We start from the raw sequence: 27682 nt of genomic DNA, 5'->3' as shown, positions 1-27682 counted from the left end.
TGCTCTTGTTTATGGCTGAGTAATATTCCATTATGTATATGTGCCACATCTTCACCCATTAAGATTAGGTTTAAAAAAACTGAGATATAATTGACAGTAGTTTCAGGTGTGCAACATAGCAATCCAACATTCGTACATATTACCAAATGATCACCATGGTAAGTCTAGATAGGACTTTTTTTTCCAGTTTTAAACTAGCTCTTATAAAAATGGACAATGTGTTTAAAAGATTCTGGGCTTAGAAATGGTGGATTGAAGGTGAAAATGCAAGCACAAATAGCAAGACAATAGCAGAATTGACCCTTTTGTAGTTTGTATTCCTAGCTCTTTGTTAGCCACATTAGGTTGAAAACAATGGTTGTCAGTAGTAAACCCATTAGCAGATACTTTGAAAATAAACTGTTCAAGATAATGTTGTGTTGTTTTGTTTTGTTTTGTTTTTAAGTAAGCTCTTGGCCCAATGTGGGGCTTGAACTCACCACCCAGGATCAGGAGTTGTTTGCTGTACTGACTGAGCTAGCCAGGTGCCCTAAGATAAAATTGATCTGTTAACAAATGAGAAAGTAACTGTTTTTCAAAAGATACATGCTATGGAGAGAGTTGTTTGTATGTTTGTTTGTTTTATTTTTAATTTTATTTATTTTTAAATTTATATCCAAGTTAGCATATAGTGCAATAATTATTTCAGAAGTAGATTCCAGTGATTCATCCATCCCTTATGTATAAATAACACCCAGTGCTTGGCCCATCAAGCACTTAATGCCCCTTAATGCCCCTTACCCATTTAGCCCATCCCCACCCACCCACAACCCCGCCAGCAACCCTCAGTTTGTTCTCTGTATTTAAGAGTCTTTTGTCCCCCTCCCTGTTTTATTAATTAATTAATGTTTTATTTATTTATTTTTTATTTAAAAAAAATTTTTTTTAACGTTTATTTATTTTTGAGACAGCGAGAGACAGAGCATGAACGGGGGAGGGTCAGAGAGAGGGAGACACAGAATCTGAAACAGGCTCCAGGCTCTGAGCCGTCAGCACAGAGCCCGACGTGGGGCTTGAACTCACTGACTGTGAGATCATGACCTGAGCCTAAGTCGGCCGCTTAACCGACTGAGCCACCCAGGCGCCCCAATGTTTTATTTATTTTTGAGAGAGAGCACGAGCGGGGGAAGGGCAGAGAGGGAGGGAGACAGAATCCGAAGTAGGCTCCAGGCTCCAAGCTGGAATGAAAAGACCCAGATATGGGGTTCAAACCCACGAAGTGTGAGATCATGACTTGAGCTGATGTCTGATTCTTAATCGACAGACACCCTGCCCCTCCCTGTTCTTATTTTTGCTTCCCTTATGTTCATCTGTTTTGTATCTTAAATTCCTCCTATGAGTGAAGTTGTAGGCCATTGTCTTTCTCTAATTTTTTTTTTTATTTTCTAGTAAGACAATTTATTCAATACCCTAGTAAAAGTTTTGATTATAAGTATCCAACAGTATAAAAAGTACAAAACAGATTTGTAGATTTCTAATATATTAATACAAAGTGCATGACTACATACAGTATATCCTACAGGCAAAGAGGTAGAAGGGGAAAAAGAAGGCTGTGGTTGAGGTCTAGTACTAAATAAATACAGAAGTAGAGATGATCCATATTATAGTATATTCTACCACCAATACTGTAGCCAAAATGTACAAAAAAAAAAAATTTTTTTCGAAACAACAGGAGGAAGATGATAATGGCTGGGACTCTTGTAATTCACCTCAGAGGCTGTGGGAGAGCCAACCCAACTCACGGTGTAATCTGTGCATATGGTGGCTTGTAGTTTTTGCCATAAGGAAGAAATATAAAATTTTAAGTTTAGATTAAGAATTATAAAACTATATGGTGCCCGTAAAAAATGGCTCACTCCTTACTGTTATTTATACTAATTTTTAAAATCCGGTTTTAAAAATAAGCACTGAGTTATGTTATTATAAGGTAGGCAAACGATCCTCCCTAATTATGAGAAGTCTGAACCGGTGATAGGTTATTCTTGAACGTTTAGAAAAGAGGCAATGACAGTACTTTGGTTTGGGTTCAAGTAAAAAGGCCTCCAATGAAGATTTTGGAATCAAAGAGCTCCGTGTTCAGGATGCTTCATCTAACATCTCAGTGTTCACAAAGCCTGACTAAAAGAAGTCAAACCTAAACCAGCCCACTCAGCATTAACACACACCTCTTTTCTTTTAGAATTTTACTTTAATATAGAGTGGAAAAAAAACCAAAAACCCCAAACCCTAATAGGTTAAAGCCAGTCAAACAATCCCAACTCACTCTACACAGACAAAACCTTCACAAAGGTCAACTGAAGTAATCCAGAGCTAAAACTGAATTGCGCAGATTTTCAGTGAAGTCACCAGTCATGTAACACAAACAAAAGTCAATTATTTACACACTAGGCAAGCCCTCTAAGAAATGTGCCCCAAGAAGCATTAACCTTTGTTTTTTATGTGTGCCATCCTGAAGACGTGCACATTTATTTTAGATAATTTAACATTTTTAATAGAATGTGATCTCTACCATGCGGTAATGCTTTGGTTCTCTTCATTTAGGATTGCTCATCCTAAAACTTGACATTTCCCCAGAGGAGCTTTGATTCTGCTTTAGAAGTTTCAATATAGATTAAAATCTTTATCAAAAATGAATATGGAGGGAGGTGAGAGGATGCAACATATACACTCAAGTTACCTCTCTGTATGTTTAGAAACTACTCCTTCGAGGCATTTGCACCAGAGAGCTTAGTCTGTCCTGCTTAATATTCAGTAGTACAGGTTTGAATCATCAGAACCTTGGCAAGACCTTACTTAAATTATTAACAACTACCTCTTGGGGCAAGTCCATGTTACTGAGTTATGACAAATTTATTATCAAGAAGGAAAACAAGTATAGCCAGCCATCTTAAAAATGCCCAACCACTGCTTCTCAATATAGAAAGACTAAAACTACATACATTTATCATACAACAAATCCCGTCTCTGTCCCCTGAAATTCCCCTAGATTCATTCATTAGAAGGGGATTAAAAAAAAAAAAAAGACTTAAAGAGCACTTTACAGCAGCATCAGCTTTCCTATGAAATACTCAGCATCTTAAATATTATGTGTACTTTTTTTCTTTTAGTAAGCTAGACACTGGCTTCAGAGTTTGTGGAACTGGAGGAGAAATAACAACCCATTCAAAACTATTCTAGAAAGTGTCTTTTGGCAGAATAGCAGGTATCCAAGTTAAAAATAGAAGGGTTTTGTTGCTTTGTTTTCTTTCTAAAATTTAAATCATTTTTTTGTTCCCCTTCTACCTAAACCTCAGTCACCACTCCTGAGTGGAGATGGGCAGAGGCTCTGGCCCCTGCTCCTCCAGCTTCTCAGCAGCTGCTTTCTTATTGTTGCAGCAAGGCTTGAATAGATGTGTGTCAATGAGAACTTCTCCAAAACGGCCTTTATAGATAATCCCACAACGTATTTTCTGTCTTTTCCAGTATGTGAGATCTAAAAAGGAAAAAACTGGCGTTCTGTTAGAGCCAGAAGCCATCTCTGTACCTGAGCCATTATCTGACTGGTTACTATAACAAGGAGACTGAGCTGGGGAGGCACTTGAGGTGGTACTGTGAGCATCAGAATTGTGACGTTTGAATTCCTTCTGTAGTTTACTGATTTGGTTGCTTTTTATCATGTTTCCAGGTGAAGTTTTCACTTTCTTTGGTTTCAATGTTGTCTTCAGACTGGGTCCTGCCCTTGCATCTACCACATGATTCCAGTTTTTTTTTGATCCTGCTGGCAATTTCGTCCATCTTTTCACAAGCAGGACACAGGCATTACAGATGTCTCCTGAACCAGTCTCATGCAACCCAAAACAGCTCTGGAAGTCCTTTTCATAGCGTTTACTGTCAGTGAATCGAGAACTGGAGGACTTAGCTCTGCAAATACAGCAGCCCTCTATACTTCGGTACATCTTTGGCTTGTGAAAACCAAACATCTTTTCTGGGCAATAGTCTTCCAAAATCCTGTCTTTCTCTAATTTTGCTTAGCATAACACCCTCTAGCTCCATCCATATAGTTGCAAATGGCAAGGTTTCATTCTTTTTGATTGCCTAGTAATACACCATTTTGTGTGTGTGTGTGTGTGTACACGTGTGTGTGTACACCCCACATCTTCTTTATCCATTCATCGGTCAGTGGACATTTAGGCTCTTTCCATACTTTGGCTATTGTTGATAGCGCTGCTATACACATTGGGGTGCACATGCCCCTTTGAAACAGCACACCTGTTTCTACCTACTAGTGCAATTGCTGGGTCGTAGGGTAGTTCTATTTTTAATTTTTTGAGGAACCTCCATACTGTTTTCCACAGTGGCTGCACCAGTTTGCATTCCCACCAGCAGTGCAAAAGAGATCCTCTCTCCCTGCATCCTCGCCAACATCTGTTGTTGCCTGAGTTGTTCATTTTAGCCATTCGGACTGGTGTGAGGTGGTATCTCATTGTGGTTTTAGTTTGTATTTCCCTGATGATGAGTGATGTTGAGCATTTTTTCATGTGTCAGCCATCTGAATGTCTTCTTTGGAGAAGTGTGTATTCCTGTCTTTTTCCCATATCTTCAGTGGATTATTTGTTTTTTTGGGTGTTGAGCTTGATAAGTTCTTTATGGATTTTGGATACTAACCCTTTATCTGATATGTCGTTTGCAAATATCTTCTCCCATTCTGTTGGTTGCCTCTTAGTTTTGCTGATTGTCTCCTTTGCTGTGCAAAAACTTTTTATTTTGATGAAGTCCCAATAGTTTGTTTTTGTTTTTGTTTTTCTTGCCTCTGGAGACATGTTGAGTAAGAAATTGCTGCTGCCGAAGTCAAAAAGGTTTTGCCTGCTTTCTCCTCGAGGATTTTGATGGCTTCCTGTCTTACATTTAGGTCTTTCATCCATTTTGAGTTTATTTTTGTGTATGGCGTAAGAAAGTGGTCCAGGTTCATTTTGCTGCATGTCACTGTCCAGTTTTCCCAGTACCATTTGCGGAAGAGAGTGTCTTATTTCAATGGATATTCTTTCCTACTTTGTCAAAGATTAGTTCGCCATACGTTTGTGGGTCCATTTCAGGGTTCTCTATTCTGTTCCATTGATCTGAATGTCTGCTTTTGCGCCAGTACCATACTGTCTTGATTACAGCTTTGTAATACAATACATCTTGAAGTCCGGGATTGTGACGACTCCGGTTTCGGTTTTCTTTTTCAGGATTGCTTTGGCTATTCGGGGTCTTTTCTGGTTCCCTGCAAATTTTAGGATTGTTTGTTGTAGCTCTGTGAAGAATGCTGGTGTTACTTTGATAAGGATTGTATTGAATGTGTAGATTGCTTTGGGTAGTAATGACGTTCTAATATTTGTTCTTCCAATCCAGGAGCATGGAATATTTTTCCTGTGTGTGTGTGTCTTCAATTTCTTTCATAAGCTTTATATAGTTTCCAGTGTGTAGATTTTTCACCTTTGGTTAGAGCTGACAGCTCAGAGCCTGGAGCCTGCTTTGGATTCCATGTGTCTCTCTTTCTCTCTCTCTCACCCTCCCCTGCTCACTGTCTCTCTCTCTCAAAGAAAAGTTTTAAAAAATAAAGATATTATTTATATTTATAAATATATATAACTTATTATATATATTTTAAAATATATATATAAATATATAAAATATAAAAATTTATATAAATGTAAATAAAGATATTTACAATCCTCATTTACCGTTGTCAATGCTTTTTATTTATGTATATACAAACTTCTTTTTTTGGGTGTGTAGATCCAAATTTCTACCCGGTATTATTTTTTCTCTGTCTAGACTTCTTTTAGTATTTTTTTCATGAAGAGGAGTTATTTCTTGTATTTGAAAGATACTTCATTAGCTACAAAATAGGTTGATTTTTTTTGTGTGTTTTGCCCACCCCTCCCCCTCCCCCATTTTAGAGATCTGACTACTATGTTTTGGCTTACATTGTTTCTAACAAGTTGTCATTCTTAAATTTGTTACTCTGATTATACAAGTCTCTTTTTTTTCCTTTTGCCTGATTTTTATGTTTTTTTCCCCCCATCACTGGTTTTCTGAAACTTTTAAAAAAGACTTATTTTTGGGGTGCCTGGGTGGCTCAGTTGGTTAAGCGTTTGACTTCAGCTCAGGTCATGATTTCGCAGTCCATGAGTTTGAGCCCCGCGTCTGGCCCTGTGCTGACAGCTCGGAGCCTGGAGCCTGCTTCGGATTCTATGTCTCCCTCTCACTGCCCATCCCCTGCTTATGCTCTGTCTCTGTCACTCTCAAAAATGAATAAATGTTTAAAAAAATTTTTTTTAAAGACTTTTTTTTTTTTTTTTTAACGTTTATTTATTTTTGAGACAGAGAGAGACAAAGCATGAACGGGGGAGGGTCAGAGAGAGGGAGACACAGAATCTGAAACAGGCTCCAGGCTCTGAGCTGTCAGCACAGAGCCCAATGCGGGGCTTGAACTCACGGACCGCGAGATCATGACCTGAGCCGAAGTCAGCCGCTTAACGGACTGAGCCACCCAGGCGCCCCTAAAGACTTATTTTTAAATAATTCCTACACCCAGCGTGGGTCTGGAACCCACAACCCCGAGATTAAGAGTTGCATGCCATACCAACTGAGCCAGCCACAAGTCCCTTTAGCAATTTATGAAATGCTTTAGTGTGTGTTTTTTCATATTTCTTTTGCTTGGGGTTTGTTTTTTGGATCTGTAGATTTATACTTTTCATCAAAACTGGCAAGTTTTCTGCCATTGTTTATTTTGTAAACTTACTGCTTATTGTTTTTATTGTGTTTGTTTTGGTTTTTCCATCATTTAAATATTTTCCTCCATTCCTTTAAATATTTCCTTTCCTGGGGCGCCTGGGTGGCTCAGTAGGTTAAGCGGCCGACTTAGGCTCAGGTCATGATCTCACAGTCAGTGAGTTCAAGCCCCGCGTCGGGCTCTGCTGACAGCTCAGAGCCTGGAGCCTGTTTCAGATTCTGTGTCTCCCTCTCTCTGACCCTCCCCCGTTCATGCTCTGTCTCTCTCTGTCTCAAAAATAAATAAACGTTAAAAAAAAATTAAAAAAAAATATTTCCTTTCCCATCCATATCCCTTCAGGCAGCTAGTCAACATGTATGTTTGTATGCTTAGTGTTTCATACTCACAAAGTTCTATTTTTTTTTTTTTTTTAATGTTTAGTTATTCTTGAGAGAGAAAGAGAACAGTGGAGAGGCAGAGAGAGGGAGATGGGATCCAAAGCAGAGAGCCTCATGCGGGGCTCGAATCATGAACTGTGAGATCATGACCTGAGCAGAAACCAAGAAGTCAGATGCTTAAACTGAATGAGCCACCCAGGCATCCCTGTTCTTTTTGTTTTTTTAAATCTTTGTGTTTTCATTTAGGTAGTTTCTACTGCTGTTTTTGAATTCTTTTTTTTTTTTTTAAGTTTATTTATTTAAGTAATCTCTCTACTCAATGTGGGTCTCACTCACAACCCCAAGCTCAAGAGTCACATGCACTTCCGACTGAGTGAGCCAGGCGCCCCAAGTATCTTTAATTCCTGATAATGTTCTTCTTCACAGTCTGATTGATGTTAATCCTATTAAGTGTATTTTTGTCTCCAGAAGTTTTGACTTGAGTCTTTCTCTTTGTTTTTTAAAGTATCTTCTATTTCTCTCCTGCTCAAGTTTTGCTTTACATTCTTGAGTATGTGGAATACATTTTCTTAAATTTTTCTATTTATTTTTGAGAGATGCTCGGGGGCAAGGGCAACAGGAGGGGGACAGAGGATCTGAAGCAGGCTCTGCGCTGATAGCAGAGAGCCCTATGTGGGACTTGAACTCAACAAACCATGAGATAGATCATGACCTTAGCTGAAGTTGGACACTCAACCGACTGAGCCACCCAAATGCCCCAGAGCATGTGAAATACATTTTAAATAACTGTCTTAATGTCCTTGTCTAGTTCTGTCATCTATGTCCTTTTTGGGTCTGTTTCTATTGAATATCCTTTCTTCATTATGGATTTTAATTCCTTGCTTCTTTGTTTGCCTGATAATTTTTTACTTATGTAACTTACCAGACATTGTGAGGTTTGTTGCAGTGCTGGGTTTTTGTTTTTTGTGTGTGTTTTGTTTTGATGAACATGAGTGGGGGAGAGGGACGAGAGCGGGGGAGAGAGAATCTTAAGCAGGAGCCAGCCACATGCAGGGCTTGATCCCACAACCCTGGGATCATGACCGGAGCCAAAATCAAGTCAGACGCTCAACCAACTGAACCACCCAGGTGCCCCTGTATGTATGTTGTTTGTTTTGACTCTGGGAGGCAGTTACTTGGAAACAGTTTGGTCCTATTGAGGATTGCCTTTATGTTTTGTTAGGCAGGCCTGGAACAGGTCTCCAGTGTTAATTTAACTCCATTACTAAAGCAGTACTTGCCCTGTGTTGTATAGGTCTTTCTACCTTGGCTATTGGGAACATGAGTTATTCTAGACCCTATGTGATATCTGAAGATTGTTTCATCTACTCATTTCTAAGTAATTCTTATATAGGCCTCAGTTTTCTCAAGCAGAAGCTGATTAGCAGTTAGCCAAAGGCTGGAGGGAATGTTCTGCAGATATCTGAGCTTGCTATCTCTTCATTCTGTCCTGTAAATTCTAGCCACCAAGGCCTCTCCAAATTCTGTGAGACAATACTCCTTTTGGGTTGCTCCTCTATGCTGTGAACAAAATTCTGTAGGCAGTAAGTTGGGGACACTTGTAGGACTCCTCTCATTTGTTTCCCTTCTCTCAGATCACTGTCCTGTGCTACTACTGTTCAGTGTTGAAAACTGATGTTTCATGTACTTGGCCATTTTTTTTAGTTGTTTGAGGTGGGAGGGTGAATCTGGTACCTGTTAACTTCCATCATGGCTAACAGTGAAAGTTAAATAGTACTGCAACTTACCCCTCATTTGTGTGGGATATAAAACATTTTGTGTATTTTTGTTGCCACTGGAGTACCTCAATGTTTGTAGCATGTGTATGTAGCATTCATGTGTTTGTTTTTAGTGCTCATACTCTGTTTGGACATTTAATGTTACTACCACATTGTGTGGTCCATAGACTAATGTGGTTGTGAACTGTTTGTTACTGGTCTACAGAGAGAGAAGTATAAAAATTTGGAGTAAGCATAATTTTTTAAAATTTATTTTGAGAAAGTGTGAGTGGGGGAGGGCAGAGAACAAGAGGCAGAGAGAATCCCAAGTAGGCGCCATGCTCAGTGCAGGTTTGATCTCACAACTGCAAGATTATGACCTGAGTGGAAATCAAGAGTCGGATGCCTAACCACCTGAGCCACCCAGGTACCCCTGGAGTGAGCATTATTTTATAAAAATCCATTTGATGGGGTGCCTGGCTGGCTCAGTTGGAAGAGCATATATATGCCTCTTGATCTTGGGGTTGTGAGTTTGAGCCCCACATTGGGTATAAAGATTACTAAAAATAAATAAATTAAAAAAAAATTTTTTTAACGTTTATTTAATTTTGAGACAGAAACAGAGCGTGAACAGGGGAGGGGCAGAGAGAGAGGGAGACACAGAATCTGAAACAGGCTCCAGGCTCTGAGCGGTCAGCACAGAGCCCGACGTGGGGCTCAAACTCACAGACTTAACCGACCGAGCCACCCAGGCGCCCCTGAAATAAATAAATTTTAAAAAATACAGCAAGGAGTGATTGTTAACAACAAAAAACCCATCTGTTGTACACTGGAAATAAAAAATCTGGTCCTTCAACCACTGGTAATTTGAGGAGCTATGTGTTGGAATCTGCCCAGAATGACTAACTTCACTAAGGGGTTAGACATCACTGGCTAGGTCAGAAAGTGTTTGTAGATAAGGATCCACAGCCCTAATTCCAGGATTCTGGGCAGATTATCTGTCTGCTTACTTACCTGCAGCTAAATACTGCCTTTTAAACTGTGCCTCATCCCTATGGCTCTAGCTTTGAAGTCTCTCTATTTTCAACCCGGTTTTTCCCCATTCCTCAGGGCTTTTCATCAAACTTGTTGACTAATATATTCACAAAAGGATTAGGAGTTGGAAGCAAAGATTTTGGATTCTGCTGAAAGTAACTGACTTTTTATTTTATTTTAATCTTCAAAGCATTTAAGCATTTTCTAGGACTCTGACTCCAATATAGTTAGTCCCCACCTGTCATGTAATCTCTTCTCCCTTTCTCTGTCCTTCTAAACAAGTGTCCCCTCTACTGTTTTAATGTTTGGTTGGAGATGGTCTCCAATGCATACAGTAGGCACTAAAATTAAAATGTCTGTTGAATTTAAATATTTACTGAATTGAGTAAGCTGTTTTTTCATTGATCATTTGTTTTGTCCATTTTGCTTGTGTTATTTCATTTCTTTACAAGTTTGTTACAGCTAAACAAGAAGAAAGTCCAGTTTGAAAAACTAATGGACTCCATTCTGTGTGTATGTGTGTGAGAGAGAGAGTCAGTAATTGTCTAATAGGAGAGCCCTTTTAATCTTCTATATCTTCCTTTTTAATTATTATTACTATTATTATTTTATTTTTTATTAAAAAATTTTTTTAATGTTTATTTTAGAGAGAGAGAGTGTGAGTAGAGGAGGGGCAAAGAGAGAGGGAGACAGAATCCGAAGCAGGCTCCAGGTTCTGAACTGTCAGCACAGAGCCCTATGTGGGGCTTGAACCCATGAACGTGAAATCATGACCTGAGGTGAAGTTGGATGCTCAACTGACTGAGCCACCCAGGCGCCCCTATTTCATTATTTTTTTAAAAAACTTTTTAATGTTTATTTTATTTTTGAGAGAGAAACAGAGTGTGAGCACGGGAGGAGCAGAGAGGGAAACAGAATCTGAAGAAGGCTCCAGGCTCTGGGCTATCATCACAGACCCTGATGCTTGAACCCACGAACTATGAGATCATGACCAGAACCAAAAGTCAGAGACTTAACTGATTGAGCCACCCAGGCGCCCCTATAGCTTCCTTTAAAAAATTTTTTTAAAATTTATTTTAAGAGAGAGATTATTGGGGGGAGGGGGCGCAGAAACAGAGATGGAAGGAGGGAAGAGAGAGTGCCCGCACGAGCATCCCAGGCAGGCTCTGCACTGTCAGTGCAGATGCAGGGCTCGAACTCCCAAATCATGAGATCATGACCTGAGCTGAAATCAAGAGTCAAACACTTAAACCGACTGAGCTACCCAGGTGCCCCTATCTTTTAAGCTTCTACTTATTATCATATTTCTAGCTTTCTTGTGGTATGTACTCCCAATTCTAATTTATTGCTTCTGAGTAATACTTGGTAGTATAAAGTACCTGGTAGTCAGGTTGCCTCTTTCTGTGTGTTCTTTCTTTTCCTTTTCTCCATTTCACCAGTTAACAGCATTCTTGGGTCTCATTTGAGATCTGGTGTGCTTTGGGGGCACATTTATAAATGATATAAATGATACCCTTCTCTGGATATTACTTTTGGGATATATATGAAAACTGATAGTAGAGCAGGTTAAAATGGCAAGAATTTAAGTTAATACCAAATAATCTACAGGATTCCTAAGTAGTAACTTAAATCAACCATATCTTAAAGCCTGTCTAAATACAACTGTATTGTAAAGAAAATGCAAATACAATTGTATTGTAGCTTTTTCTCTCACTTTATTTACTAATTTTCAGAATAATGCAGTGGTTTCCTATTATTCTTCAAAGATAATGAGTTCTTTGTTTTTGTTTCTGTCATTGAGAGTGCATCGATTTAAACATATTCGAAGTTTTCAATCCATTGTAGCTGTTATTTTTTTGGTGCTCAAACTGACTCTTCTTTTCACCAGTGGAATTTTATCCAGGCTGGCTCTTGAATCTGCTTTTGTAATATTTTTGTAAATTATTATGAAACATGTCAAATTTATAGAAAAGTTGCAAAAATGGCACAAAGAACTATTCATCTGCTTTTCCCTGGATTCCCCATATTTGCTTTATAATTCCTTTTGGCATGACCATAAGTATATAGAACTCCTAAGTCGTTACTAGAAATAGCTTTGTTGCTTTCTGGCATGAAAGCCAAAGTCACCTTTGTATTTTCCCTGTCCCAGCTTAGAATCTGTTAACTTCTCAGTGGAATCTTGGTTCCTTTTAGTGAGAAATGGGATTTTAGGCATATAGTCTGGGTGCTAGGGGTGGGGTACTCATTGCTACTGAGTTGGTCATTATTTCTAGACCTTTTCAGTAAACGCCACTATGAAATGTTTTTTTTTTTTTTTTAATTAAAAAAAGTTTTTAATGTTTCATTTTGAGAGCAAGCGCGTGCTGTTTCTTTTTGAGAGAGGGCAAGCGCGAGCAAGTGGGGGAGGGGCAGAGAGAGAGGGAGACAATCTGAAGCAGGCTCCAGGCTCTGAGCTGTCCGCACAGAGCCTGATGCAGGGCTTGAACTCAGGAACCATGAGATCATGACTTGAACCAGTCGGATTCCCAACTGACTGAGCCAGCCAGGTGCCCCACAACTATGAAATGTCTTAAAGATACTTACTAAAACTTTTCAAAAAATGAATGTTCTTGAAAACTTTGCTTCTTTGTTTTTTAAAGAACAGAAAACTTATTTTTAGTGAGAAGTTAAGCAGAATGTGAGATTTTTCAGTAATGCATATGTTGCATTATAATAAATACTTCACTTTCATCCATCTAATCATAAACTTAAAGCTAGGATGTGACCATCACTGTAGTATATCTCATGACTAGCAAATACGTATTTAACAGATATTTGAATGAGTGAAGATTGAATAGAAGTAAATATTGGTTTTAAGATCTTAATATCCTATCAGGCATTTAATAAATGGTGGTTCTTCTTAAGGCTTTTTAAAAACATTTTTTTTAATTTATTTTGAGAGAGCCAGAGTGTGAGAGTGGGGGAGGGGCATAGAGAATCCCAAGCAGGCCCCACACTGCCAGCATAAGGCCCAACATGGGGTTGAACCCATGAACTATAAGCTATGACCTGAGCTGAAGTCAAGAACCGGATGCTTAACCAACTGAGCCACCCAGGCACCCTCTTTTTATGGCTTTATATTTTTCTTAATTTATGTAATTTCCAGGCTTAAAATAACCTCATTTTTGTTTCCTCTTAATGTTTCATTACAGGATTGAAGAAGATGCTCCTGCTCCCTCTACCTCTGCAGATAAAGTGGATAGGTAAGATTGTTTACAGAGTACAGTTAGATTTTATCTCTGGAACATAAACGTAAGAACTATATAACTTGAGGGCAGTGTCATTATTTTAAAAAAAAATTTTTGGGGCGCCTGGGTGGCGCAGTCGGTTAAGCGTCCGACTTCAGCCAGGTCACGATCTCGCGGTCCGTGAGTTCGAGCCCCGCGTCAGGCTCTGGGCTGATGGCTCGGAGCCTGGAGCCTGTTTCCGATTCTGTGTCTCCCTCTCTCTCTGCCCCTCCCCCGTTCATGCTCTGTCTCTCTCTGTCCCAAAAATAAATAAAAAATGTTGAAAATAAAAAAAAATTTTTTTAATGTTTATTTTTAGAGAAACAGAGCATGAGTGGGGGAGGGGCAGAGAGAGAAGGAGACAGAATCCGAAGCAGGTTCCAGGCTCTGAGCTGTCAAGACAGAGCTGGATGTGGGGCTTGAAGCCACAAGCCATAAGATCATGACCTGAGCCGAAGTCGGATGCTTAACCAACTGAGCCACCCAGGCACCACAGTATCATTATTATTTTTTTTTTAATTATTATTTTTTAAAATGTTTATTCACCCTTGAGAGAGAGAGAGAAAGAGAGAGAGAGAGACAGAGCACAAGCAGGGGAGGGGCAGAGAGAGAGAGAGGGAGACACAGAATCTGAAGTAGGCTCCAGGCTCTGAGCTGTCAGCACAGAGCCCGACACAGGGCTGAAGCTCATGAGCCGTGAGGTCATAGCCACCCAGAGAAGCCCCTAACTTGTGTGTAATTTAAAGTATAGTCTTGGGCCACCTGGGTGGCTCAGTCAGTTGTGTCCGACTTTGGCTCAGGTCATGATCTCATAGTTCATGGGTTCAAGCCCCACATCGGGCTCTGTGCTGACAGCTCAGATCCTGGAGCCTGCTTCGGATTCTGTGTCTCCTTCTCTCTGCCCCTCCCCTGCTCACGCTCTTGTCTCTATCTCTTTCAAAATAAATAAACATTAAAAATTTAAAAAATATATAAAGTATGGCATCCTCCTGACAGTGATGTCTTCTGGTTTTTCACATTGATTAAAATATTAAATTGTAAGTTACTTAGTTCTCCTTATTCATTACATGCCTGGCAAATGTTAACCTATCTTTGAATACTCATGAGCTGTGAGGTCATGACTTGAACAGAAGCTGGACGTTTATTTATTTATTTATTTTTTTAGTGTTTATTTTTTAGAGAGAGCAAGCAGGAGAGGGTCAGAGAGAGAGGGAGACAGGATCCCAACCGGGCTCTGTGCTGCTAGCAGAGAGCCCCATGTGGGGCTTGAACTCTTGAACCATGAGATCATGACCTGAGCTGAAGTTAAATGCTTAGTTGACTGAGCCACCCAGGCGTCCCAGGATTTCTTTTGATGTTATAGTGATAAATAAATGTGAGTTAGCTAGGCCTTGCCACAGTGGTCAGAGGTTTAAAGAGGTTAAAGTATAATGGTTTAAATGTAGCAGGTATTCAGGGCACTGGATGAGTCGGTGGATTGTCTGACTCTTGATTTTGTCTCAGGTCATGATCCCAGGGTCGTGGGATCCAGCTCCATGCTGGCTCCATGCTGTGTGTGAAGAATCCTGCTTAAGATTCTCTCTCTTTCCCTATGCCTTTCTTCCCTGCTTGCACTCTCTCTAAAGTAAAAATTAAAAAAATACATAGCAGGTATTCCAAAAAATGTGGGTTTTAAACAGTATTTGACACTTGAAAAACTTTTTTCTTGCAGTTTGGATGTGGATAATGAAGCTAAGAAACTGTTGGGTTTAGGACAGAAACATCTGGTGATGGGGGATATTCCAGCAGCTGTCAATGCATTCCAGGAAGCAGCTAGTCTTTTGTAAGTACTGTGTTTTGATATGATGTGCTATATTTTGTTCGTTAAAAGGTTGTCTTCTGGTGCCTGGATGGCTGAGTCGGTTAAGCGTCTGACTCTTGATTTTGGCTCAGGTCATGATTTCATGGTTTTGGGGTTTGAACCTGTATTGAGCTCTGCACTGTCAATGGGGAGCATGCTTAGGATTCCCTCTCCCTCTCTCTCTGCTCAAATACATATAAATACATATAAAGACAACATATGGTTGTCTTGTGGGGGAAAGAATTTTAAAAGATTGGATATTTTTCATGTACAAGTTTATTCCTGTAACTAATGATGAGACTTACATATCACTGAGCAATTTTGGTCTTTGCTTTTCCTGAATAAGGTAATTTGTTTTTCCAACCACCACTGATTAGGGTGGCCAACCTGTCCTGCTTTGTTCTGGGACTTTTCTAAATTTTTTATTTTTTAATGTTTTATTTATTCTTGAGAGAGGGAGAGAGTGCGCACGTGCCTGAACATGAGTGGGGGAGGGGCAGAGCTAGAGAGATACACAGAATCCGAAGCAGGCTCCAGGCTCTGAGCTGTCAGCACAGAGCCTGATGTGGGGCTCGAGCCCACAAGCCGCAAGATCATGAGCTGAAGTTGGATGACCAACCAGCTGAGCCACCCAGGCGCCCCTGTTCTGGGACTTTTCTAATTTAACATTGGAAGTTCTGTGTCTGGGGAAACTCCTCAAAGTCCAAGCAAGCCGTAGGGGCTCCTGGGTGGGTAATTCAGTTGAGCAACCAACTTGTGATTTTAGATCAGGTCATGATCCCAGGGTGGGATCGAGCCGCCCCCCCCCCCCCCCCCCGTCAGGCTCGGAGCATGGAGCCTGCTTAAGATTCCCTCCCTCCCCGCCCCTCTCACCTGCTCAAGTGCTTTCTTTTCTCTCTCTCTCTCTTTTTTTTTAAGTCCCAGGTAAGCCATAACGGCCACCCTACCACTAATGCTGATATAAGTGCAGAATTTTTCATATCGTTAGCACCTTTATTCTCTGTTGCAACTATTTGGAAGTTGGCAGCTACCACTAGGTGGCCATATATATCTACATCATGAGGAAGCAGATTAGCTTTATTTAGTGCCTCAAAAGTGATTTATTTTAACCAAAGAGTTTAATGTATCCGTTTAACTGGAAGAGAAGAAATTTAAGTTGAATCTTCAAGCAATAGCCTTTCAGCCTATGACCTGGTTTGAGCTAGTTTCTCAATATAGGTAACATCCTGTTACCAGTAGCAGTTGAAGTTAGTCATGTTCCCTGATGAGTTGAGTAGTTATATGGAGTTGAGTTGAAGAAATCCTTATAATAGAAATGCTTATAATAAAACTGGGTTTCAGGCTCACAGTGATTAAAAGCCTCTGGCTTTTTCATTCCTTCTTATTCAGTCAGGGTCGTATCAGTCCATTCTTGTCTCAACCCCACTACTTCTCCCAATAGAGCAGAATCTTATTCCTAGATGTCTGCATTAATATAGTGTCTAATTCCTTTTTTTTTTTTTTTTTTTTTTTGCTTTTTTTAATGTTTGTTTATTCACTTTGAGAATGGGGGGAGGGGCAAAGAGAGAGGGAGAGACAGAATTCCAAGCAGGGTCCAGGATCAGCATGGAGCCCAACATGGGGCTTCATTCCGCAATGAGGAGATGATGACCTGTGCCGAAATCAAGAGTTGGATGCTTAACGATCTGAGCCACCCTATCTAGATCTTAATAGCTAAAACTTACATATAGTGCTGTCTTTATGTCTAAGCATCGTACTTTTGTATACATTAATTCAATTCTTAGAATAGATCTTTGAGCAGTTCTTAACATTTCTACATTAAGGCACTGTGAGTCTAAGGTTATACAGCTAAAGTTTAGAGATGTGATTTGAACCCAGACAGTCTTACTCCAGAGAGTCTTACCTTCTATAACATGATGTCTTTCCATATATTTTATTAGTCTTTTAGGTTCCAGCTAAAGGTCCTTTAACTATTCTGGCCTATGCTGACACCCATCTTCTAGCAGGAGAAATATCTATTAATGTAGTTTGTCTCTTAAGATTATATACTCTAACCATAGCAAATTGATGTTAATTGGAATGTATATGTAGAGAGACCAGGCAATAACCCTTTGACCTTGACTTGAAAGCAAGAGGAGGGGAATATTGGTTTCCTAGAGAGATGTGTTACTGAAGAAATGTCATTTTAAAGAACTAGAAATGAATGTTTTAGACTAGATGTTAATTCAGGTCTTAGACGTTTCTTCTCTTTGTAGAGGTAAGAAGTATGGAGAGACCGCTAATGAGTGTGGAGAAGCCTTCTTTTTCTATGGGAAATCACTTCTGGAGTTGGCAAGGTATGTCTTTTAAGCCACAGTTTTTAAGTAGGGTGTTTTGTGTAACATTATGATGGTCTCTTTAAAAACTTAAGGTTTCTTTGTTTGCCAGGATTGTTTACTAGCTTTGTGATTTCACATGAGCTAAGTGAACTGGGGGTTTAGGAGGAACAGGACATATTGATGGAAGTTTTCAAAGGCACTTGAAGCAGAGTAAAGTTATGCATGGGTTTTGACTTTTGGGGTCTTTAGAGGCAGAGATGTTTCTATTAGTGAATGGTCAATAATTTATTGAAGTCCAGTATAGAGAGAACTTTTAAAAACACTCTCATCCCAAAACAGTCATCCTTAAAAGCACTCTCAGCCCAGAACAATCATCCTTAACAAGGACTGAATGAAGGACAATTTGAAAACATTAGCATATGAGAATCTCTAGTAAATAAAACTCATAAGTAGTCTAAACTCTTGGAAACTGGTGTATTTTCCACTGAAGTTTATTAACCAGAATAGAATCTATTGAGGGTACACAAACTAGCAAATAATTTGTGCCCTGTTTAATCTGGTAAGTTTTCTAATTTGTAGATCATTCCCATGATTTGTCATGAAAGTCTTGCCAGAATGTTTTTAAGCCATCCAGAGAAATGCGGGTGGATGCGAAGTTTAGGAAATACAATGGCTATAACGTAAAGGGAATATATTGATTTTGTTCTTTTGACAAGAGTCATCAGTATTTTTTAGGTGGCTGGATGAAGGGTATGCTTTTTTCTTTCAGTACTTTTACAGTCTTAATTTATATTAGTTTTGATTGTTGCTTTTCGTCTCTGAAAACTTAGTTTATATTCCCTGCGCTTGATTGCTCTTCTGTTGCTTTTATGATATAGGACTGTAATTTTTGTCTTAGAAAAACTGTTAGTTCTATCCATCATACCTCTGGTGCTTTCTCCTTTTATTCTCCTAGAATGGAGAATGGTGTGTTGGGAAATGCCCTGGAAGGTGTGCATGTGGAAGAGGAGGAAGGAGAAAAAACAGAAGACGAATCTCTGGTAGAAAATAATGATAACATAGATGGTATGTGGAGTTGCATGTGACATTCAGAAGATGCGACGTATATTTCTTGTGTACAGATGATGGAAGTAAGGCTCTCCCTATCCTGGATGGTCTCTCCCTAAGTTGCTAGGGGGTAAATAACCTGCATCTAGTGGAGACTACAGTGGAGGTAGCCAATTACTGAAACTGACAGCAGGCTTTTGTAAGAGGAAAACTTAATTTCCCCAATAAATGTGTTAAATTGATACTTTTAAATATACAACTTTAAATATTTTTCTGATGCAAAAATTTTAAAAGTCTGTGCAGCTCAGTGATTTTAATAGTCATGGTTTTGGAGTCTTTACACTTTTTGTGGCTAAGAAAATTAAATGTTAAATTCTAAGTAGAGTTTGGCTACTAGAGTTTTACATGTCAGTTGGAGGTTTATAATGTTCAGAGGAGAGAATAAAGCTTGGCATCTCTTACCTAACTGATAATCAGAATGCTCAAGTAAAAGAGTATCTAATTTAAGGAGCTTGGGTTTCTTTTGCAATAAGTTGCTCTGCTATCTGGGACTTTTTCCCTTTGCTTTTCTCAAGGGGGTAGATAAGTTTTAGGTCATCGCTAAAATTTAAGCCAGGTTGTTTGAGGGTTTAAAGGGAATGTATTTTTAGTTTCCGTTTATGCCTTTATCACTAAACTCGAAGACATGTTTATGCTTCATGTTCTTTAACCATGTAGAGGAAGCAAGGGAAGAGTTGAGAGAACAGGTTTATGACGCCATGGGAGAAAAAGAAGAAGCAAAAAAACCAGAAGACCAGTCTCTGGTAAAGCCTGAAATTGATAAAGAGCAGGAGACTGAAATGGAGAAGGGTGGAAGAGAAGATATGGATATAAGTGAGCCTGCACAGGAACTACAGGAAAAAGTTGAATCCACTCCAGATCAGTTAGCTGAAACCACTGAGGAAGCAAAAGAAACAGCAGCACCAGAAGGACTGAATGAAGCCAAGGTCACTTCTGAGAAGAGACCAGAGGAGGAAGCACCAGATGCTGAGGAAGAAAAATCAGTTTGTAGAACTGACATCCAAGAAGAATGCAGAGAAAAAGGAGGTCAAGAAAAGCAGGGAGAAGTAATTGTGAGCATAGAGGAGAAGCCAAAAGAAGCTTTAGAAGAGCAGTCTGATATGACTCTTGAAAAGCAGGGTACTGCAGTGGAGGCAGAAGCAGAGCCTATAGATTCAACAGTCAAGCCAGTGGATGTGGGTGGGGATGAGCCAAAGGAGCAGGTAGCTGCCTCTGAAAATGAGTCAGGAAAGGCTGTTCTTGAGCAGCTGGTAGGGCAAGAAGTGCCTCCTGCTGAAGAGTCACCAGAGGTGACAGTAGAGGCTGCAGAGTCCTCAGCTGTAAAAGCTGGGTCAGAAGTCTCTGAGAAGCCTGGGCAGGAGATCACAGTTCTCCCTAAGGATGGTGCAGTCAATGGACTGTCAGCTGCAGGAGATCAGACTCCTGTTGAACAACAGACTAATGCAGAAGGACTGACAGAAACAAAAGATGGCTCAGGACTAGAGGAGAAGGTCAGGGCAGAGTTGGTTCCTAGCCAGGAGGAGACTAAGCTGTCCACAGAAGAGTCTGAGGCAGCTGGAGATGGGGTTGAGACCAAGGTAGCCCAGGGGGCTACTGAGAAATGCCCTGAAGACAAAGTTAAGATAGCTGCTAATGAAGAAACACAAGAAAGAGAAGAACAGATGAAAGAGGGTGAAGGTAACCGGGATATGCAAGAGCTGCAGTGGGTGGAGTACATTCTGGATTTGACTCACTAATCATGGGTAAAAGTCAGCCTTCCATTCAGGATTTTCCGTCTGCCTTTGGATTAGGAAAGGACTAAATGAAAATGGGGGTAGTTTAAGAAGATTGTGATAAGTTTAGCAAGTTAAATCAAAAGCAAGTCTTTAGCTGGCTTATAAACTAACGCTTTTACTAACTGCAAAATAGGCCTTCTCTGTGATTTCTGAGACTTGGCTAGCTATCAGTAATTTGTATTGTACTAGCCAATAAAGGTGGATGGAGGGTGGTGGAGTAGGTAGGGAAATAGTGGGCTAGGCTGGCAGAGAATGCTGAATGGATGTTCACTTGCATGCCTCTGGATTTTTAAATTTACTGTTCACATGGTTCCTATTCTCTGCTTTAGGAAGCAGGATAAGAACAGTAGAATCCAGTGAATTGGTACACTTAAGCAGGCATGCCATTTAAATGAAGGCAGTTAACCACAGTGAAAGAATTCTGGTGACTTTTACTTTTAGTCTTCAGGAAGTACTTAGAGGCTTATTCACATTAGTTTTAAATTAGCCCCTCCAAAAGATAATGAAAAACTTAACTGTTAGCTCTCTTGCTGCTTTCCCCCTCATTTCATGCTTGCTTTGGCTGCTAAACTGAAGTTTTTGTTACTTAGAACGTTATAAAGTGTCTGGATGCTTTGTATAGTATTGGTCTAATTTTGATTCAATTCCATCAAGATGTATAAGCCTCTAATTAGTAATTAGATAACTGGCACGTCTGACTTGAGTTGTACTATCATTTGAGGATTCTACTGTCTGTAAGGTTCATCTAACGTTGGTATTAATAACCACAGGTATATTCTAGTTAATAGTTACTAGTTCATATAATTGCCAGACTACTTCAAGAGTTCTCTTTACTTCTAGATTTTCAAAAACAAACAATCAGTACTTGCAGCTCATCCTGGTAAAATACATTCTACCTATGTGCAGGTCGCTGCACTCCAGCCAGCACAGGCATGGTAACCAGAAATGAATTGGCTAAGTGGTAGTACCATTGGGCTGCTTATTGGGTTTTAGGAGTTCTTTATGGAAAAAGCACAGAACTGAATTACCTCAATTTTTAAGAAACTACCATGTCTTGATCTTTAATGATAGTGAGCAAAAACAGTAAGAAGTTCTGCTGGCTCTTTTAAGTTGGACTTTGAATAATAAGCTACAGTAGAGATGTCCTATTTCTCCAGTTCAAAAACTATTCTGTGGGATCACAAGTGACATTGTTAGAGCTTTCTCACATACATTATTTTTTATTCCAAGATTATACTATGTAGTAGGTAGTATTACTCCACTTACAGCCATGAGGAAATTGAGGCTTAGGGATTACGTTACATGCTTAGGGTCAAATACTAAGTCATAGTACTAGAATCCAACTCTAGATCTGACATGAATGTATTGCTGTCCCCAAGCCTACCTCACAGTGAGGAAGGTAGTTTTATCTCCTTTAATCCATCTCCTATCAAAAACTGTCTGGTCACTCTTTTCAAAACACTTATAAAAGCCCTAGGAGTCATCAGTTGCAGTTTTTAGTCTTATCCCAGCTACCACTCTACTTCTAAAGAAGGTAGTTTTCCATATTTTACAAAAGAAGAAATGGCAGGGGCACTTGGATGGCTCAGTCATTCAGGCGTCCCACTCTTGATTTTGGCTCAGGTCATGATCTCGGTTGGTTCGAGTCCTGAGTAGGGCTCTATGCTAACAGTGTGGAGCCTGCTTGGGATACCCTTCGCCACTCATGATCTCTGTCTCAAAAAAAAAAAAAAAAAATTAAAAGCAAATGAAGAAATGGCAGAAAGAGGTTAAGCAATTTGCCTTAGTCATATAGCCAATAAGTGGAGGGGTGAGGTACCCAAACCTTCTGGCTCTAGGGCCCAAGCCCTCAACTCTCTGTGCTCTATTTCTCTTTATGTGGCAACACTAGCCTGCAGAATTTTTTTTTTTTTTTATTTTGAGAGAGTGTGTGAGCAAGTGGGGAAGGAACAGAGAGAGAGAATCCCAAGCAGACCTCCACACTGTCAGCCCAGAGCCTGATGCAGGGCTTGAACCCGCGAACCATGAGATCATGACCTGAGCCTGTCAGATGCCTAACTATACCACCCAGGTGTCCCTTTGCAGAAATCTTATAAGTGTTTTGTTTTGTTTTTTTCTCTCTCTTTATCTTTTAAGAATTTTGATTTTTTATTTAAAAAAAATTTTTTTTTAATGTTATTTATTTTTGAGACAGAGACAGAGCATGAATGGGGGAGGGTCAGAGAGAGGGAGACACAGAATCGGAAACAGGCTCCAGGCTCCGAGCTGTCAGCACAGAGCCCGACGCGGGGCTCGAACTCACGGACCGCAAGATCATGACCTGAGCCGAAGTCGGCCGCCCAACCGACTGAGCCACCCAGGCGCCCCTATTTTTTAAAATTTTTAATGTTTGTTTATTTTGAGACAGTGCACACAAGTATGGGGCAGGGGGTGGGGGGGCAGAGAGAGAGGGAAAGAGAGAATCCTAAGCAGGCTCCGTGCTGTTAGCACAGACCCCAAAGTGGGACTCAATCTCATTAACTGCCAGGGCATAACCTGAGCTGAAATCAAGAGTTGGCAGTTTAACTGACTGAGCTAACCAGGCACCCCTTAAGATTTTATTAAAAAAAAAAAAAAAAAAAAAATTTTTTTTAAGGTTTATTTTTGAGAGACCGAGACAGAGCATGAGTCGGGGAGGAGCAGAGAGAGAGGGAAACACAGAATCTGAAGCAGGCTCAAGGCTCTGAACTATCAGCACAGAGCCCGACATGGGGCTTAAACTCCTGAACTGTAAGATCATGACCTAAGCCCAAGTTGGAAGCTTAACTGACAGAGCCAACTAGGTGCCCCTTAAGATTTTTAAGTAATCTCTACACTTAACAGGGGGCTCAAACTCACAACCCCAAAATCAAGAGTGTCACATATACTACCAACTGAGCCAGCCAGGTATCCCAGAGGTTTTCTCTTAAAATCCCATTTTCTACCACCTCTCTTAAAATGGCATTTATCCCTAATAAAGATAACTGATCTGTTCTTTTCTGATTGTCACACTAGATAGGATTGATAAGTAAACAAAGTTTTTAAATTGTAGGCACAGAGCTTGGCCATGCTCAGACTACTGGTCAGTCTGTAGTGTTTACCTGACTTAGTCCTGTGGGAGTGCTAGAATAACCAAAGAACCAGCAGATTGCCTTTACTTTGTCTTTAAGAGGAATTTTCTTCTTTGCACCATTCTGTGCCCTTAACTTTTGAACAGGCAACAAATTAGAGAAATGGTATAAAACTGTGTTTCCCTTTCTCCAAAGGATGATAATAGGCAAACTACAAAGAAGATTCCACTTTCAAAGAAGTTTCACTTTACTGAGGACATCAGGGCAATTCCTATTAATACTTAAATACAGGTTACCAGATTGGAAAGTATTACTTTAGAGTAATGGCTTTCTCATTAACCTAGCTGCTTCTCTACCATCCCATGAAGGTAGTACAAATTTCTGCAGGAAAACCAATATTTTCTCACATTATCATAAGAGTTTTAGTTTAAAAATTTGATGTAAAACTCAGTAAGACTTTATGCCAAATTAGATGTCACCTAGCATTCTGGTATGAGTAGGAACAGATACCAGATAATTAAAAATAGAGAATAACCATACACATTTTGTTAATTTTTTCTACAAATTGTGAAGGTAAAATGTTTCACCGATTTACTTCACCCGTTTTGCATATTCTCCTGGAGAACGGGCTTCATTACCATCTAGTCTTAACAGTGTACTAAGTATACAAACATCTTGGAAACTTGGGCATGGAAAGATAATGGTGTGTGATGGTGGGTATTTATTTCAGAAGCACTAAATCACATGGTCAACGGGAAAAGTGACTCATTTGATAAAAGTTTACCAAAGAGGTTAATTAGCTTGTAACTTGTAATTGATTCTTAGAGGATTTCTTTTTTTAATTTAATTTTAATTTTATTTATTTAAGTAATCTCTACACCCAGTGTGGTGCTAGAACTTAAAATCTTGAGATCAAGAGTTACACATTCCATTGACTGTGCCGGCCAGGTGCCCTTCTTAAAGGACTTTGTTAGATTGTCCTACTAATTTATAATGTTTAGGAATTTTCTTTGCCTGTTCCCATCCTGAACCAGAATTGCTAGACAGATAAAAGTCCTTTAGCCTGACTTCCTGTCTAAGGCCTAATTGCCATATTCATGTTCCCATAATAGCTTAAGAGACAATATTTTGCTTGTGTTAAAAATGCTTAATGAAAGATGGCAGAGGTAGGCACATTATACCCAGTTTGTGAACTGTTTGTGCCCCCATAAGCCCATTTAAAAAAAATTTTTTTAATGTTTATTTATTATTGAAAGAGAGCGTGAGCAGGGGAGGGACAGAGGGAGAGGGAGACACAGAATCTAAAGTAGGCTCCAGGCTCTGAGCTGTCAGCACAGAGCCTGACGTGGGGCTTGAACTCAAAAACCGCGAGATCATGACCTGAGCCCAGGTCGGACACTTAACCGACTGAGCCACCCAGGCGCCCCTATAAGCCCATTTTTAACCGCTTGATATTCTGAGCTTCATGTGGTGAATAGAGCTATTTATTAGCAGCCTGTCCTTCTACTAGGCATTTGACTTGTGAGTGTATGCCAGTATGGTAAATACAGTGTCAGTATGGCTGCAAATTTTATCATTATACTGGAGTAGAATAATTGGTTGTGGTAGTGCTCACTCATTTCTGTATGTGCTAGAGCTGGCTGGAGTCTGTGGCATGCTCATTGGTGAGAGTTGGTAAGGACTATGCTTTTCTCTCTACAGCTCTGTTGTGGGAAAGCTAGTCTCTTGAGCCTTCTTGATTTGAATGGACTGGGGTAATTTAACTTTTCATACTTTGTCAGCTTGTTAGTATTCTCTAACAAGTGGCCTGAAGACCCCAGGAACACTGGCTGAGGTCTCCATTTGCTTCTGGCTGAGTAGATGGGAACTTCTAGTAAACAAAAGGCTACAATAGCTAATATGTCTTGATCTGAGAGATCAGGAATGATTTTTAGAAGAGAAACATTCAGCCTTCTGATCACTGAAGGTATAAACCATAGACGCTATAAGATTATACAATCTAAATCTAGATTACACATGAATTAGACTGTAATCACTGGCTTTATATTTCTATCCAGTTCAAATATTAACTGACTTAGCATCTGGCCTGTTCTACCTCAGAATATAGGTTATTCAACCGACATTTATTGGAACTTCTGACTAGTTAAAAGATATCCTTAGTATTCTCAATACTGAGTAATTTTTGCTTGCAGAAACTGAAGGCTCAGAAGAGGAGGATAAAGAAAATGACAAGGCTGAAGAAACACCAAATGAATCCATTCTTGAAAACAAGGTAAATTATTTGTTCAGTATCAATTTCTGCTTTCTTTTTGTAGGACTGTAGCTTACTAGGTATGCCTGATTATTATCATAGCTTTTTCTTAGTTATACATTTAGATTTGTAATCTAAAGATGCCTGTCTTGTACTGCTGCCTAATACCAATGATTTGGATATACTTTTTAGTCTCTTCAAGAAAGTGAAGAGGAAGAGATTGGGAATCTAGAGCTTGCCTGGGATATGCTGGATTTAGCAAAGATTATTTTTAAAAGGTAAAACTTTTGTTGTGTCTAGGCTCAGGTTGGGAGTTCGGAGGTTGAATGAAAATAGAATACCAGTTAGGCTTGTGCAAATGCTGTTAAGGTTTCTGATCATCTTTTCCTTCTTTTAGGCAAGAAACAAAAGAAGCTCAGCTTTATGCTGCACAGGCACATCTTAAACTTGGAGAAGTTAGTGTTGAATCTGGTAATACATTTTTCATTTTACTCTCTCCTTTAATGTCCCCCCGCCCCCATTCTTCCTCTAATTCCTTAAAATTCAGCTTGATTGATCATAAGTTGTGGGCAGTTGGCTTTAAAGGACAGTCAGTTTGGGTTCCTATAGCTCCTAGAGCTGTGTGAATAATCTCCCCTAACTGAAGTCTTTCAGTAGTTTTTTTTGTTTTGTTTTTTGTTATTTTGATATTGTTTATAGTCAAGGATCCTAGAGATGCTACAAAGAAAATGAAATGTAAAATAGAGCATTCCTGTAGGATAGTCTAAAATTTAGAAATATTGGGGCGCGTGGGTGGCTCAGTCGGTTGGGCGTCCGACTTCGGCTCAGGTCATGATCTCGCGGTCCATGAGTTCGAGCCCCGCGTCAGGCTCTGGGCTGATGGCTCAGAGCCTGGAGCCTTCTTCCAATTCTGTGTCTCCCTCTCTCTCTGCCCCTCCCCCGTTCATGCTCTGTCTCTCTCTGTCTCGAAAATAAATAAAATGTTAAAATAAATAAATAAATAAAAATAAAATAAAATTTAGAAATATTAGATGCTATCCATTTGCTTGCTTTTCTTTTTCTCTTTATTAGAGAATTATGTCCAAGCTGTGGAGGAGTTCCAGGCCTGCCTAAACCTTCAAGAACAGTACCTGGAAGCCCATGACCGTCTCCTTGCAGAGACCCACTACCAGCTGGGCTTGGCCTATGGGTACAACTCTCAGTATGATGAGGCAGTGGCACAGTTCAGCAAATCCATTGAAGTAATTGAGAAGAGAATGGGTGAGTGAACATCAGCTATTTGATGCTAAGCTTGGTGGATCCAGTAATTGACAAGATTTTTAAAAAATGGATCCCCTTGTGGTTAACTATTAGTGATCACTTTAGCCTGTTTTTTGTAGCTGTACTAAGTGAGCAGATGAAGGAGGCTGATGGATCATCTTCTGAATATGAAAAAGAAATTGAGGAGCTGAAGGAACTGCTACCTGAAATTAGAGAGAAGATAGAAGATGCGAAGGAGTCCCAGCGTAGTGGGAATGTAGCTGAATTGGCTCTGAAAGCAACTCTGGTTGGTTTGGTTTCCTTTTAAAGTTTTGGTAATAGTATGATATTGTTGGAAGTCATCATGGTATTAGTGTTCCATTTGTCTAGGAACCATGACTTGGTTTCTGAGGAGCTGGTTGTTGAAGGAATGTGAGAATTTATCTAATTATTCCTATCAGATATGCTTAAGATAGTATAATGCTTAAGAGAAGACACTCTGGAGCCATACTGGGTTTGAGCTCTGTATCTGCTGCTTACTGTGTGTGGCCACAGGCATGTTACCTAACATTTCTTTGCCTTAGTTGACTCATCTGTAAGATGGGGATAATAATACCTGTAGGTTAAAATACTTATGACAATACAAATAGTGTTCGCTTAATAAATATTAGCTATTACTTCCATCTTTGAGAACTCCTATTTAGATTAGCAAGGTATTGATGGCTTCTAGCCCCACATTTCCTGGCTCTGCTTTCGGCTGCTGGAATGTCAGGGAGCGTTCTATCCTCCTGGTGATGACATGATACAGAGGGGTTAATTTAACATCTACACT

The 27682-nt window shown here is 39.7% G+C and overlaps 2 protein-coding genes across 7 annotated transcripts in view; one reads left to right on the top strand and one right to left on the bottom strand.

The window, feature by feature from the left end:
* NASP (nuclear autoantigenic sperm protein) overlaps window positions 1-27682 on the top strand; it is a 43437-nt gene that overhangs the window by 13179 nt on the left and 2576 nt on the right. For 5 of the 6 annotated variants that reach the window (XM_019449461.2, XM_019449460.2, XM_019449459.2 and 2 more), the window contains 10 exons: window positions 13157-13207; window positions 14943-15053; window positions 17327-17407; window positions 18345-18454; window positions 19154-20173; window positions 25553-25632; window positions 25804-25889; window positions 26009-26082; window positions 26683-26871; window positions 26991-27157. In XM_019449461.2, coding sequence (XP_019305006.2) covers window positions 13157-13207; window positions 14943-15053; window positions 17327-17407; window positions 18345-18454; window positions 19154-20173; window positions 25553-25632; window positions 25804-25889; window positions 26009-26082; window positions 26683-26871; window positions 26991-27157 — 1969 coding nt within the window. The remainder of the gene's footprint in view (window positions 1-13156; window positions 13208-14942; window positions 15054-17326; window positions 17408-18344; window positions 18455-19153; window positions 20174-25552; window positions 25633-25803; window positions 25890-26008; window positions 26083-26682; window positions 26872-26990; window positions 27158-27682) is intronic. The other variant, XM_019449462.2, reaches the window with a different exon arrangement.
* Window positions 2263-5609, bottom strand: LOC109266966 (SIN3-HDAC complex-associated factor-like). Its single transcript, XM_053896053.1, has one exon. It carries the CDS (start codon window positions 3996-3998, stop codon window positions 3333-3335), a length of 666 nt encoding a protein of 221 aa, XP_053752028.1. The 5' UTR covers window positions 3999-5609; the 3' UTR covers window positions 2263-3332.

The sequence above is a fragment of the Panthera pardus genome, unplaced genomic scaffold (genome assembly GCF_024362965.1).
Source record: "Panthera pardus isolate Hobbes unplaced genomic scaffold, ASM2436296v1 HiC_scaffold_11, whole genome shotgun sequence".
Taxonomy (NCBI): domain Eukaryota; kingdom Metazoa; phylum Chordata; class Mammalia; order Carnivora; family Felidae; genus Panthera; species Panthera pardus.
The sequence above is the reverse complement of the archived record's forward strand: the minus strand, read 5'-3'. Positions and strand labels throughout refer to the sequence as shown.

Bases quoted from the DNA above. Each gene is read 5' to 3' on its own strand.
- LOC109266966 (XM_053896053.1), bottom strand. From the start codon at position 3,998: ATGTTTGGTTTTCACAAGCCAAAGATGTACCGAAGTATAGAGGGCTGC.